Source organism: Eschrichtius robustus, chromosome 8 (genome assembly GCF_028021215.1).
Source record: "Eschrichtius robustus isolate mEscRob2 chromosome 8, mEscRob2.pri, whole genome shotgun sequence".
NCBI classification, from domain to species: domain Eukaryota; kingdom Metazoa; phylum Chordata; class Mammalia; order Artiodactyla; family Eschrichtiidae; genus Eschrichtius; species Eschrichtius robustus.
Genome location: NC_090831.1, coordinates 88,655,380 through 88,670,873, shown reverse-complemented (window position 1 = coordinate 88,670,873; position 15,494 = coordinate 88,655,380). Strand labels below are relative to the sequence as shown.

Genomic DNA, 15,494 nt, shown 5'->3' with positions numbered 1-15,494 from the left:
CACAGGGCTCTGGGATGTGGCTAGTATCAAAGAGCTAGAAGGAATTTTAAAAGTTCTTTAATCCATCTCCCTGGCCCCATGCTGGCCTGACCTCCATCCACATCGGAAAGAAAATTATCCACCCTTGTCTTAAAACTTCCTGGCAGTAGAGGTCCCTGAATAAAGCCTGTCTAGTCTCTAAATTATCCAACTTTATCCCAATCCACTCCCCTGTCCTAACCCTTCACATCAAATGTTACCATTTATCTCTCACTTACCTTCCAAGCCCCAGTCTTTTTTGTGTGACTAATTCCCATTCAGCTTCACAGGGTCTCAGAATTTATACCCAAACTAGCTGTGCTGCTAAAGAGAGTCAGAAATAGACTCAGAAACAGGACCTGATACATCACTGTTGCTTGAATAATATTTCACTCGGTTTATTCCAAAAAACCTCTGATATGCTAAGCCCTTTGGGAAACTGTTATGTTGCCTCTCTCCAAGTGGGTTCTGCTTGGAATCAACATAGGAGGTGATAATTTTTTCAATTTTAAAACAACCCTTTTAATTTGTCTGCATTATTCTTGAGGCTTGTTCTTAATTTTACTCTTTCTTTTGTTTTGTTTTTCTTTCAGCCATAACGAAACGAGAGAGGGGGGCGATCATTAGAAAGCTCTCAGAGAAAGTGGTTTTTGTATTACCTGAGCCCATGTTGGGGAAAGCAACTAGTAGACTTTCTGAGATTTATCTGTTTTGAATTTTGGTATTAGAAATCAAAATATGACTACTGTGTCCTCAGTGAAAGGGCTATACGTCCCAGGCCCTACAATAGATGGAGCTGATAAAACTGGGAATTTAATAAGGTGAACCTCCAAGCCTACTCTCAATGCTGAGGGCACCCCAGCTTAGACACTGGGGAATGTGTGAGGAAGAGAACTTTCAAACACTCCTTCTCTGCACCCCTCAAATTACAGGACTGAAGCTATTACCTCTTCTACTCACCTGTTGGACTGGGTTTTGATGCACGACAGAGGAAAAAGAGAAATAAAGATCATACAGGAAACTGGAGTCCAAGTAGGGAAAGGGGAGTGAGAAGAGGGGAATTTGAAACCAGAATGGTGATCACCGTTAACCTTACTATGCGTGGTGACCTCAGTTTAGCCTATTAATTCAAGTTTCACTGACCCTGTATGTAAATAACTTTCTATTAAGCAATCTCCTCCATTTATAGGCATCTCAAATATTGTATTACAAGCTTCTCGACATATTGTACTGATCCCTCTATCTTCTCAGAATTCCTGAGCACTGCATGAGAAATTCAATTCCTAAGATTTATAAGAGAGGTTATGTATTGAGAATGGGGATGAGAGAAAATAGTAACTTTTTAGGTGAAATAGTTTCTAGTACTTAGTATTACAAAACCTTAATCCCAAAATTCTAGATGCTATTTCTGCTCAGAAATAGTAATGGAGCTATTTGCTTATTGATAAAGATTTCTATGTTCTTTCTGTAATGTGTGACTAGCTGTATCTATAATATTGATATCCACACTGTTTACTCTCCATGAGCAGGTCAAGAGCAAAACAATATTTCAGTACATAAATTCCATTTTTAGAATTATCAAAAATACCTTTCTGGCTAAATATTGGTAACAATTACTTTCCCAAAGGAAAATAACCCCTCTTTATTGACTGTGAAATTATTTTAGTATTGAACTCAGATCTAATGTCCATTTCCCATCTGCTTTTTCAAAATATAATAAAATAGTCAAGGCAGAGGGCGTAGATGATGCAGTGTATAAAGTATTCATTTCAGCCTTCTGGGTAAGATAGCAGATTGAACAAAGCATTTACTTCTCTTCCTTGAGAAACCCCACTAAAATGACAGTAAACGAATTTGTCCACAAGGACAAAGAGAACAGGAAGAGCCAACAGCCACAAAATGTTGGAAGCCAGAAAGCAGAAGGACAAGTGGTAACTGACTTAGTCTATTCAAGAAAGTTGCATCCTAAACTAGGAGGAGGGATGGCTGAGAAGCAACCCAGTCTACACCGCAGAACCCCAGAGGCCTTGGGAACTGGCTCTGTATGGTAGCTCTAGAAATGAAAGTGAGGCTAAAAACAAGTCTTGATTGAAAGATTGTTGAAGAAGTAGTTAGATCCTCGGATCTCTTCCCCTCCCTTATTCTGATATAAGACTAGGGTTTCTTCTCTGGAGATGCTAAAATCAAGAGCTTCTGGACTGGAAGACAGCAGACAAAGGGAGGTAGGAGCATTGTGCTAAAACACAAGCATGCTGAATCTGAAGTCCACCCACCACTGGACCCAGAGGGCTGGCAACCCAGCTGGAGACTAGAAGACACTTCTCTGGGGAATCTGCACATCCTAAGAGGAAAGCCCCAAAGACTCGGACAGCAGGGGTTCCCTGAGAAAGGCCCAGCCAGCCCACCCTCTAGTAAGGGCCATAGACAACAAGCCACACCCAGCAGGCCCACTTTCCAATCAGTTTTTGAGTTTTCAACTAGTTTCCACTTTTACACATAAGCCAACAACCCACAATCATCAGATATCTGAGACCAACCTCGAAGGTGAAAACAACACAAAAACAAAGAGAAAAACAACTTCAAGATAACAAATTTTTTTTAACTTTAATTAATATCTTACTTATAAAAATAACTAAAATAATATCTTCAAAAAAGTAAGAGGAGATATTACATTCATGAAATAAAAACAGTATACTAAAATTAAAGAAATATTCAGAGACCAAAAAAGATCATTGGAATATTATACTAATGACATAAGATGAATTTCATGGATGTACTGAAAAATCATGTTGAGTATATCATCCGGAAAATAGAGCAAAAGACAAAGAGATGGAAACTAAGACAGAAAAACTAGGAAAATTAGAGGGCCAGTCTAGGTGACCCAGTATCCAAATAATAGGAGTTCTAAGAAAGGAAGAAATCATCAATGGAATAATTCAAGAACACCTCTCAGAACTGAGTGACATGAATTTTTCCAGGTTGAAAGGGTGTCTAACACTGAATGGAAAATAGAACCACACCAAGCCTGTCATCATGACACTTCAGAACACTTGGAACAGATGCTACTCAGGTTCTCAAAGGATTGAGGCACAGAATGGCTTCAGACAACAACACAGGTAGGTCAGGATCCAATGGATCGATTCCTTCAAACTTATGAGGGAAAACGATATTAACCCAGAATTCTATAAGCATCTGTTCTGGACATCGATTGTTGTGTAAAAAGTACTCCAAAGTTTAGTGGCTTAAAACAAGGCATTTTTATACCTCACAGTTTGGGAGGTCAGGAATTCAGGCAGAGCTTGGCTGGCCAATTCTTCCTCTCCATGTAATATTGACCATGGACATGACAGTATTCACTTAGTGCTGGGCTGGAGGGTCCAAGATGGCTTCCCTCACATGAAGTGGGTGCCTGACAAGGGGTGACCAGAAGGCTGGGTTAAGCTGGATCTCTTTTCCTTTCCAGGTAGGGCTTTTTTTTTTTTAATAAACTTTAATTTTTGAGCAGTTTTAGGTTTACAGAAAAAATGAGCAGAAAGTACTGAGAGTTCCCATATACTTCCTCATCTCCTCAATTCCCCCTATTATTAACCTCTCACATTAGTGTGGTAGATTTGTTATAAATGAAGAGCCAACATTGATACATTATTCTTAACTGAAGTCCATAGTTTACATTAGGGTTTACTCTTTGTGTTGTGCATTCTATGGGTTTTGACAAATGCATAATGACATATATCCACCATTACAGTATTGTACAGATTAGTTTCACTGCCCTAAAAAGCCCCTGTACTCCACCTATTGATACCCCCCTCCCTCCTCTTAACCCCTGGAAACCACTGATTTTTTTATTGTCTCCATGTTTTGCCTTTTCCAGAATGTCACATAGTTGGAATCATACAGTATGTAGCCTTTTCAGACTGGCTTCTTTTACTTAGCAATATGCACTTAAGCTTCCTCTATGTCTCTTCATGGCGTAATAGCTCACTTCCTTTTATTGCTGAATAATAGTCCTTTGTATGGGTGTACCACAGTTTGTTTATCTATTCACCTATTGAAGGACATCTTTGTTGCTTCCACTATAGGGCCTTTTTAACATGGTGTCTCCAGAAAGACAGTCAGACTTCTTAGGTGGTGGACCAGGGCTCCAAGAGACCAAAGTTGCCAAGAATCTTAAAAGCCAGGCCAAAACTGGCATAGTGTCACTTCCACCATATCTTTTTGGTCAAAGAAGTAACAAGGCTTCCCTAGTGGTGCAGTGGTTGAGAATCTGCCTGCCAATGCAGGGGACACGGGTTCGAGCCCTGGTCTGGGAGGATCCCACATGCCGCGGAGCGACTAGGCCCGTGAGCCACAATTGCTGAGCCTGCGTGTCTGGAGCTTGTGCTCCGCAATAGGAAAGGCCGCGATAGTGAGAGGCCCGCGCACCGCAATGAAGAGTGGCCCCCACTTGCCGCAAATAGAAAGCCCTCGCACAGAAACGAAGACCCAACACAGCCATAAATAAATAAATAAAATTAAAAAAACAAAAACCAAAAAAACCTCAGTTAGCCAGAATCTTCATATATACCCTTTAAGCATTAAAACTCTATTTAAAAAAAAAAAAAAATGAAGTAACAAGACAGCCAAGATTTAAGGGTAGGGGTGTCAAAGATTATGAGGCTATTCTTAAATCTACCACACCAGTCAACAAGAGGCAAACAGATAATTCTGGAGACCCATTTCCTCTTTCCTATTGGTACTTAACAAGAAGCTGATTCATCCTGTTTGGAACTCCTCCTTTTTAACAAAACAGTCACCTGTCCCTGAAATTTATTATTCTTATTCTTATTCTTATTATATAGCGACTTATAAACACCAGAAACTGCTTTCCCTAAAAATATATAGGGTGTCCCATATGTGTCCAGTCTAGCTATGTCCTGTCTAAGACACTTTTCTATGAGATAATGAGAGTTCAGGGACCAGGTGAACACTGCTACTTCTCTACTTGAAGTTCGTCCCCAACAAGTCCTATTAACCCTTATTTGTGTTTGTATTTATGGTGCAAGCTGTGTTTCCGGGCCCGCCCTACACCTCACCAGCAATACCTCACCACCCTACACCTCACTAAGTCAAAAATAAAAACATTTTCAGATGCTAAAAAAAGTAATGTTACTTCACACACATCCTTCAAACATTACGTAAAAGTACTCTCCATCAAAAATAAGAAAAATGTGGTCTTCCAGGAAATAGGATATTTAACAAGTCAGGAAGAGGTGAAAAGAATCCCCAGGATATGAAAAAGGAGGCTCCCAGGATATCTGCTCTGCAGCAGAGTGAGAGGGCAACAAGTCCTGATTAAGCAGGGCAAGAGGATCCAGGAGAGATTTCCACAAGAAGATGAAATTAACAAACTATCTGATATATCAGAGCATATTGAAAAGAGATCAAACAACTGTAAAAAAATTTGAGGGTGAATTGATGATAAACACTTAAGAAAATTAAACAAATAAACAAAGGCAGCTATTAACTCCAGGGAAATGAAAGCCTTGTGAAGAGAAGAAAAAGCAATCATAGATCTGTTGTGAATAGCTAAATCCTCCTCTTGATAGTGGGAAGTGAATAGATAATGCCAAAGACTAAAAATCAAGAAGGAGCCTTGAAAGTATGTTATTTAGAGATAAGAAAGAAAATACGAAAAGACTCAGTCAAATAAGGTTGAAGTTAATTGCCTCTGGGAATGGAGACATGGGGAGGAATGGGGAGTGTGAGCTTGCCGTTTATCACTACAAGTCTTATAGACGAAAATAGTTCAGCTATTTTGTTCTGTAAGGCTCACCACTTCAAGTCTTTGCTCACATCCACCTTTTCAATAAGCCTTGTTCTGACCACTCTAATCCTAGCTCCCCTGCCTCCCTTTTTTCCATAGCATTTACTGTCTTCTAGCCTGCTCCATGATTTGCCTATTCATGATGTTTAGTGGGTTTTTTTCCCTGCCAGGATGTCAACGACACAGGGGCAGGGATCTTCGTCTTTTTCATTTACCAGTAGGACCCAGGTGCCTCGAATAGTGCGTGGAACATAGTAAGGCTCAATAAACATTATTCAAGTAAAATGAATTTGATTTTTAAAACTGTGTGCATGGGTAGCTTTGATTTTAAGAAGTAAAATAGGGCTTCCCTGGTGGCGCAGTGGTTGAGAATCTGCCTGCCAATGCAGGGGACACGGGTTCGAGCCCTGGTCTGGGAAGGTCCCACATGCCGCGGAGCAACTGGGCCCGTGAGCCACAATTACTGAGCCTGCGCGTCTGGAGCCTGTGCTCCGCTACAAGAGAGGCCGCGATAATGAGAGGCCCGCGCACCGCGATGAAGAGTGGCCCCCGCTTGCCACAACTAGAGAAAGCCCTCGCACAGAAACGAAGACCCAACACAGCCATAAATAAATAAATTAATTAATTTTTTAAAAAAAAGTAAAATAAATCACTCACCCCAAAACTCTACCACAAAGCAAAAATTCCATAATTAAAATATTGTTCAGAGATCTTGGTCTTCTATTAAGAAATGTTACTAGTAGTTTCTTTTTTTGGGGGGGGGGTTAATTGAAGTATAGTTGATTACAGTGTTGTGTTAGTTTCTTTATTACATTCTTTTCCCTTATAAGTTATTACAAAATAACTTATAAGGGAAAAGAATGTGCTATATAGTAGGTCCTTGTTGGTTATCTATTTTATATATAGTAGTGTGTACATGTTAATCCCAAACTCTTAATTTATCCCTCCCTCCCCCTTTCCCCTTTGGTAACCACAAGTTTGTTTTCTATTATTATTAGTTTCCTCAGACTTCAGAAAGAACAATACTTACAGTGCATTCTTTTTTTTTTTTTTTTAATTAATTAATTTTATTTTTGGCTGTGTTGGGTCTTCGTTTCTGTGTGAGGGCTTTTTCTAGTTGCGGCGAGCGGGGGCCACTCTTCATCACGGTGCGTGGGCCTCTTACTGTCGTGGCCTCTCGTTGTGGAGCACAAGCTCCAGACGCGCAGGCTCAGTAGTTGTGGCTCACGGGCCTAGTTGCTCCGCAGCATGTGGGATCTTCCCAGACCAGGGTTCAAACCCGTGTCCCCTGCATTGGCAGGCAGATTCTCAACCACTGCGCCACCAGGGAAGCCCTACAGTGTATTCTAAGTGCCCAAACCTGAAGCACTGAGACAGTAGGCAAGCACTATAATACAATGAGTGAGACTTACATAACGCTTAAAAATAAATGGTGATTTATGTAAGGTTGTGAGATATGAAGTTTATTATAATGAAGAGAAGATAAAATACATTTGAGGAATAATCAAATATATCTGAGTTTAATTATTATTCATTAGTTTATACCTGGTCTTGTTTCAAAACGGATTTTAGGAAGCCTATAAAAGTATAGTGAACATAACATTAAATTCCATTTAAATTAAATTAAAGTTTGGCAAAAGAAGATAGAAGATCAAAGATGGGACAAAGAGAAGCCAATAAAGTGACTTAAAATATGTGCAATTACAGCCTGATGCTGGTTGAAAATTTGTCTCTAAAATCTCTGTCCATTAGTATTAGATTCAGCTATAAGTAATGGAGAAACTCAATGTATGGGTGGTTTAAATAAGATGACAGATGAGTTTATTTCTCTCACATGTGCAGTCCAGGTCTGATATGGGAGCTCAACTCCACTGGTCCTCAGGGATCCAGGGCCCTTCCAGCTCACGCCTCTGCTTTCTCAGTGTAGAACTTATCCCCATAGTCCAAGATGACAGCATTCCTATTGTGGGCAGCAGAATGGAGAAAAAGGACTAAGCAAGGGTCACCTGCCAATTGTTTCCTGAGAAACATGCCCAGAAACTGTCACTGGATACTTCTCCTTCCATCTTATTGTCCAGAATTTAGTGAAGTGGCCACTCCTAGCTGCAAGGGAAGCTGAGTAAAGCAGTCATCATTTGGGGCAGACACATGTCCTACTGAAACTTCTATTAAAATGGATGAAGGGGGAGAAATGGATCTGAAAGACAACAGGAGTGTCTGCCACAGCTTCACAGCAACCAAAAGAAGAAAGGGAACATGGTCAGGTTCAAAATAACCGAGTTGTTAAAAATGACCAGTTGCTCAAGAGACTTACAGCAGCTCTTGGTTAAAAGGTTAGAAAGGGATGACTGGAAGTCTTCATTAAAAAAAAGGAAAAGTTTGATCTTATCACATCAGCGCAACCCGTTTTGTAGAACTGTTTCTTATAACAACTCCTAATAATGTATTGACAGTTTAGAGAAAATGTGCCTGCAGAGATTTGATTTTCTGAGTTCATTTTCACATTTAAAAAATCATAATAAAACCATGTTTCTTTTAACTCCATCATGTGAATGTCCTGACATTAAATATACACGTGTATATTTCTTTCAGAGTTAAAGAAAACTCCATTTACCTTCGTTTACGGAAAAGAAACCACTGCAATCACAGGGACTACCAGAACATTTCAAGAAATGGTATGTAGTGTTCCATTTAAACTTCACCAATGTGCCTTTAATGTTGCGTTTTATTTCATAAGTACCACAAAAGCAGAGGATTAGATAATAAACACAGAATAAAATGAACAGTCCCCCTTTTCAATACCATTTCCTTTTCGGAGAGAGGGGCCCTTTTAAAGCCTTTTACCCATAACAAAAGAGAACAAGACAAGATGCCGTTAAGGTAGAGACCACGGGGTCACCTTAGTCATCCAAGAGCAAAGCTCTAGAAAGGCCAAGGTGCAGGGCATCAAGGCTCAGGAGTCAAGACCTAAGTGAGCATTTGCAGAACAAGGGCTGAGCGAAATCAAGGTCATTGCAAAGACTCTGCCCTCCCTTATGGTGCAGAGTCTCCCACATTTCTACTGGGGCTGGAGTTTTAAGAAAAATAGCTAAGCGTTTGTGGCTGAAATCCCCCAAAGCCATTTTAAAAAGGAATGTGTTTTCAGGGTATTGTCTCCATCAGCTGCCCATGTTTCCCACACATCTGTGTCTTCTGGGCTTGTTTCTTACCTGTGTGGTTCTCACCTCCCACCTTGGACCCAGATTCAGTCCACAAGATTTTGATGAAACTCCTGATTGATAAACCATGGCCTGGCTAGTACCTAATGAGCTGCCAAGTAATATTTTGTGACACATAATGCAGAGATGGCAAACACTTAGTCTGTGTGTTGCCACTCCATCTTCCGAAGTCTGGGGAAGATATTAACTAACCCACCTTGGCACTCTTGTCTGCTATTCTGCTTCAGCGATTCTCACAACACAGCACTCCTGACAATCATCATCAACAGATTAGACTTGGCACATAAAGTTAAACCTATTTGTCATCCCTATGCCATCTCTAATCAACAGACTATTAAGGAATTTTCCAAGCAGTACAAGTTTTATCTAAATATATGACCTACAAATAATGTATTGTTTATCATATATATTCTACACAGAACAAATGTTCTATTCTAAGGACAACATAGTTTTTTTCTTACTAATACAATAATAGCTGATTGTTGATCTCTTACCAAATGCTAAGAACAATTTATGTATAATATTTCTCCTAATCCTTTCAACAAATTATAAAGCAAGTATTTATTATATTACATGTTATATTACTTCAATTCTAAGATATCATTGATTGTATTAGCTCTGGAGAGTGTTAATGGTGGAAAAAGGAAAGAAAAATGGCAATGTACACATTGATTGCAGCGCTCAACCCAGTATCAAATGTATTAAAATACGCTTCTCAGAATTGGGAATTTGTAATATCTACACTGTTACAGCTGAGAAAACAGAGGCATAGAGAGAAGCAAGAGCCCTGTCCAGATCACAGAAATAGAAAGTTGCAGAGCTGGAATTTGTACCCAGCTTATCTCATTCCACTCAGACACCAACAACGATAATACAGTCACTGGTCTATGATCCGAGATTGACCCACAGAAAGAAATCAGCCTTGTCTCTCTGCGTATGAACATGACCAACAATTTATTGGAAAGTTGTCATGCAACCTGGCTAAGAATCATCATAGACACAAAGTGAATACTGACCCTTTATAGCTCTCTCTCTTTTCCTTTAATGAGATATCCAAACAGTCCCAGTGCTGTCAGAATCTCTCTGTCAGTATAGACTGTAAAAACAAAGAACCCAAAAACACCATGTGGAATATTATGCAGCTCTAGAAAATGAGGGCTAAAAGTCCATATATTTTTATTTAGAAAGACAAAACACCGCCAAAAGAAAAATTAGCGTATAAAATTGGATAGTATAATTTAATTTCTACTATATTTTTAAAAGAAAAGAAAAAACTAGCTGTACATAATAAAATTGGTAGAAAATACACCAAAATCATTATGTTTGATAAATTATGGGTGATAGTTTTCATTTTTTTTAATATTTCTGTTTCCCACAGATTTTGGTTTTATATAGAAATAACAACCAAAAAAAATCTAGATGGAAACTGAATGAAGGAACAGTAAAGAACTTGCCCAAGGTCTCCAGCCAAGAGCCCATGTCAGGGTGCAGAATAAGGGATAGGATTCGGCCAGAAATGCAGTTTGGAAGCTGCGCTCTCCCCGTGTGCCTGTGACACCAGCATTTCTCTCTCACAAGACCCAGACATGTCATCTCAATGTCACTTTGTTCCCACAATGAATGCAGCCATCTTCTGTAAAAATCTAAAAGACCAAAGTAAAATTCTCTGAAAAGTACTCAGTACAATTTATAGTAGACATCTCTCCTTTTGTGGTACACTGTCTTGACAGCATTTCTTTAAAATTCAGATCGTGGAGATAAAAAGGGAGAAAGGAGATGGGAGGATAGCCTAATCATGAAAAAACATGTGTGTCAAAATTTGATTGAAACCCATGGCTTCTGTCAGACTTTTATCTAATGAATAGATGCAGGAATGGAGTTGGGGGTGAGGAGTATTTCTGTTCTTTTCTTTAAATTCAAAGTCCTTAGAAATACAGAGAGTGTACACTTTGTCTAGTATAACTTCTTTGAAGATGCTTCTTGACTATTTTTCTAAGGATGTAATTATAAAAAAAAATTTTTTAAGTTTCTGATAGTTACTCATTATTTAATGTTCTGGCTTTATTCTCCAGCACATCTTCCTGTTTTCTGCTGCTTTCCTCACTATGGAGTTTTCCTTTGATATTATGCAGCATGTAACCTGACTGCCAGTGCCAAATCATTTCAATTACTCCCCAAGGTTTTTATTAGATATAGAAAAAGTCAGCTTTCTATAGCCTGCATATTTATGTCTACACTTATTTTTCAGAACCAGTGAGAGAGAAAGAGGAAAAAGGGAAGAAAAAGTTGAATGGAATATGAAAACGTTTCTTAAAAATTGTGTAATAAGAATTAAAGAAACAGCTCCTGTTTTCCTCTTGAGGTTTATGCACAAGATCTCAAAAATTTCTATAGATAGCTCTACCATGAACCATTGCCAGTGATTATAAGGTATTTTAAAATGTAAACTGTTGAAGTCATTTTAATTTGGGTACTAATTCTCTGGCATGGAGGGTTAAGCGTAGGAAGTTTCTTGCTAAGCCTTCTTTACAATCAGCAAAGGAGATGGGTTGCAGCAGCCCTTACAGCTCCCAACGTGCCCACACGGCTCGGGTGGGGAGCAGAAGGGAGTGCGCTGAAGGGGGAAAGGGTCAAAACACCAGGGGGTTGGCTGGGTCCTCACAGAACATCACCTTACTTTTCAGAGGTACAAGGTGAAGCCCAGAGAACAGAGGTCTTCCCCTCCTTGTTACTTCATAAAGTCTTTTTTCTTTGTGCATAAAATAGCAGACTGGTTTTGAATTTAGTTCCTGGATTTGGTGTGTGACTTGGACAAATTGTTAAATTTCTCTGGTCCGTTTCTGCATCTATAAAATGGGGATCACGGTTGGATGAGCACAATTGCCCAAGGCCACGCCGGGATCTCATTCTTTTTTTTTTTTTTTTAATTAACTAATTTATTTATTTATTTTTGGCTGTGTTGGGTCTTCGTTTCTGTGCGAGGGTTTTCTCTAGTTGCGGCAAGCGGGGGCCACTCTTCATCGCAGTGCGCGGGCCTCTCACTATCGCGGCCTCTCTTGTTGCGGAGCACAGGCTCCAGACGCACAGGCTCAGTAATTGTGGCTCACGGGCCCAGTTGCTCCGCGGGGGATCTTCCCGGACCAGGGCTCGAACCCGTGTGCCCTGCATTGGCAGGCAGACTCTCAACCACTGCGCCACCAGGGAAGCCCCGAGATCTCGTTCTTTGTTGCCGTTGCAACAAGCCAGCTCCAATGGGATTCTTCACCCCGCCCTCCTGGGGGAAAGGCTGCACCCGAACTCAGTGGGATGATGGGATTCAGGGGACAAACCCAGCCTTGTAAGTTTGTCCTTTCCCCAATAAAGCCAGTTCCTTAAACTGTGTCACATGACATGAAGGAATTCATCACAAAACCCAGATGGGGCTCCCTTTGCAAAGTGGGGGTGATAGCAGCCCATACTTGAACTTCACTGGGGCCTGGTAAGGTTGAATGGGGAAATACAGGGCTTCCTGATCGTCCATCTTTGTTGCTAACTTCACCCACCACCTGTCCTGTTATTTACTCAGCATTTAAAAAAATCAGTCTCTTTTTCAATATAAATTTTTGTTTAAAGAAGCAAGTAGATTTGAAAAATCAAAAATAAATTTAAAAAACACATGTCCATGTTGGGAAGGCCTGTGGCTCCCAGAGTTCAAGGGCAGAAAGAGGGACATCTAGCATTGAGTTCCCTGGCCCCTGGGAACAGTAGCAAGCAGGAAGGTAATGGGGATAGGGGAGGGGCTGCCAGCCCCACCAGGAGAATCTGGCAGAAAGAAAGGGGCTTCCTCTGGGAGGAAGAAGCTGGGCTAGGGATGGGAGTGGGCAGTGATGGAAACTGGTAACTGGCAGATCTAAGACTGACAGAGGGGATCTGGGCGAAGGCTAGAGGAGAAATGAGGGGACTGCAGAGGGAGCCCTGGGGAATGGGAGGCGGGTGCAGCCTGGGGAGCAGGCTCGGGGCTCCCCTAGAGAGGCTGGAAGAGACAATGGGCAAGGGCAGGGTTAAGGTGACGGTGTGAGAACTGAGGGTGGGGCAGTGGAAGACCCCTGCTGATGGGTGAGGCAAGAGGTGGAAGCTGTGGGTGGAAGGGGCTGGAGAACAAGTCTTGGCTGCTTGAGCTGGAAGCTCTAGAACATGTTGGAAGGAGCAGAAGCAGATGAGGGGTGTCATCTTCTCCCCAGCAATGATCACCCCTCAGAGACTAGAGCTTCAGGCGTGGATGCCAGTCGATATTCAGCTGGGGAGGCCAACACAGCAAACGTGGACCCCAAAACCACCTCCTATACCCGTGCTGCACGTTCCAATCTTTGGGACCTCAGCAAAGGTCTCGGGCCTTGGGCCTCCAGCTCAGAGAGGACTCAGTAAGTATTAGCTTTTATTCAGCCCTCACATAAGCCCTTTGTCCCTGCCTCTGTTGTTGCATTTCCTCGCCTGTAGCTGAGTCATTTGCTTTAAGTCTGGCTTCCCAGTCTGACGGTGAGGACAAGCTGCATGGGAACCAAATTTGTACTCCCAGCCCTGAGCTGAGCCTCTGCTGCACGTAGTAGGGACTTGTCAAGCTGACACACTTTTTCTTAAACTAAATAACTCTCAGGAGTTACATGTAACCTTTGAAGAGAAGAAAAGCACACACAGTAATCTCTTGCCAACCTGAATACCTCCATGGTGGGCAAAAACCATGAGTGACAAGATTACGCTTCATCTAAAATAAAGGGTAGGAGAAAAGCAAATGTTAACATGATATTCAATATCGATATGTATTTTAAAGTAAAGAAAAATTCGTAAGGCATCTACTTCCAAAATAAACAAGACTCATCTGCTTACGAAACAAGCAAATCCCAGCCCTGAGTCTCCATGGCCACACAGCCTGCAGAGGAGGGCACTCCGATGGTCTTAGGGGCTGCACCAAGGATCTCTTTACAGTTTGCAAGCAGGACTTTACTGGCTTGAAACAGAATGTCTTTTTCACTTGCAGCCTTCCTCATTTTATTTTTGCAAGTTTAGCAAAACCTTGGTGTCAACACCTGTTTGGGGTTGTTTTGTTTTCAGAAAGTCAAAAGTGCTGAAGAGCATGTCTTCTTGGAGGGGCCCATCCATACAGTGAGAGGTCGCCCCTCTCTGTGCACCCATATGCTCACCACTTAGTGGGAGAGTGGGGAGCAAGGGACTAACTGCAAGTATATAGATACGAAAAAGGGAGAATTTTAACACTTGCGAAAGTGCATGTGTTTGCACCCTCACCTACCCAGCCACACCCCAATCCCCTTGCCACAAACCAAATTCAATCTTGAACTTCTTAACTTCTCTACCCACCCTCCATACCCCACACCCCCCAAAAAACTTCATCTTGCTGGTTCCCTTGTTTAGCCTTTGGTTAAACCATCTGAAGAATGGGAGAGAATCTGACAGACCAGGAGAAACTAGAAAAAAAGGGGCAAAATTCAGGGCAGACTGTGGAATTCATACTCAGACCATCTACAGGATAAAGTCTTAGGAAGTCTAAGTGGGTGGGGTGAAGAGGAGAAGAGGAAGTTGGGCAGCGAAGGGGTGAGGGAAGAGTTTCTAAGGCAAATTGAGGAGGAGGCCTTGGAGCAGAATCAGAGTGAGGGGAGGGGATGGAAGAGGAGAGGGGATTTCTACATGATGTGGGACATCACATCGCGTCCATGACAACTGTGAGTCCAGCTCAGGGCTCCTTCTCATGACTCTTGGACTGTTTCTCCTACACATTGCTGCTCTGGGATGAAGCACATGAGATTCACATGTCAATCACATGAGCAAAGAAAACAACCTTATTCATATCCCACACGATAATACGACTCTCTCTTGTTGCTCTCCAGTGAAAAATCAGGAGAGGCGAGCCCCAGATTCATGAGAATGATCCTTCATGGCTTCATTAATTCTACAGTTATTTTTGAGCACCAGTCGCTGTTATAGACACAGAGGATAAAAAGACTAAATGTTAATGCATGCCTAGACCATGTTCAAGTCCTGACCCCTCAATGGCTGGTTCTATAACCTCAGTGAGTCCCTTCCCCATTCTGAGCCTCAGTTTCCCTAAAATAAAGGGCTTAAACAGGATAATCAACGTCCATCCAAGCTCTATGATTCTGAAACCCTAAATCAGAGTGTCTTAGACTAGCAATCCTCAGACTCACTCCATGTTTAAGTTTTTTGTTTTTTTAATGTGGTTTATTGCTGATGTTTAATAATCAAGAGATTTTACATAAAAATCCAATTTCCTATTTATCTTAGAAAATCAGCAGTTCTGGTAAACAAGCATGCTCCTGCCTGGCAACAATGGGTTGGCACTGAGTAGTGGCCCCCGCTTCAGGTGGATCATGTGCTGTGTGTTTGGCCGAGGTTCCCACTCTGTTCCATTCACACATGGATTTAGCTACCCGGCCCCTGTGGCC

The 15,494-nt window shown here is 41.4% G+C and overlaps 1 protein-coding gene across 2 annotated transcripts in view; it reads left to right on the top strand.

The window, feature by feature from the left end:
• The window catches only part of AOAH (acyloxyacyl hydrolase), a 177,719-nt gene that overhangs the window by 116,984 nt on the left and 45,241 nt on the right, over positions 1-15,494 (top strand). For both annotated transcript variants that reach the window (XM_068550049.1, XM_068550048.1), the window contains one exon: positions 8,414-8,496. In XM_068550049.1, coding sequence (XP_068406150.1) covers positions 8,414-8,496 — 83 coding nt within the window. The remainder of the gene's footprint in view (positions 1-8,413; positions 8,497-15,494) is intronic.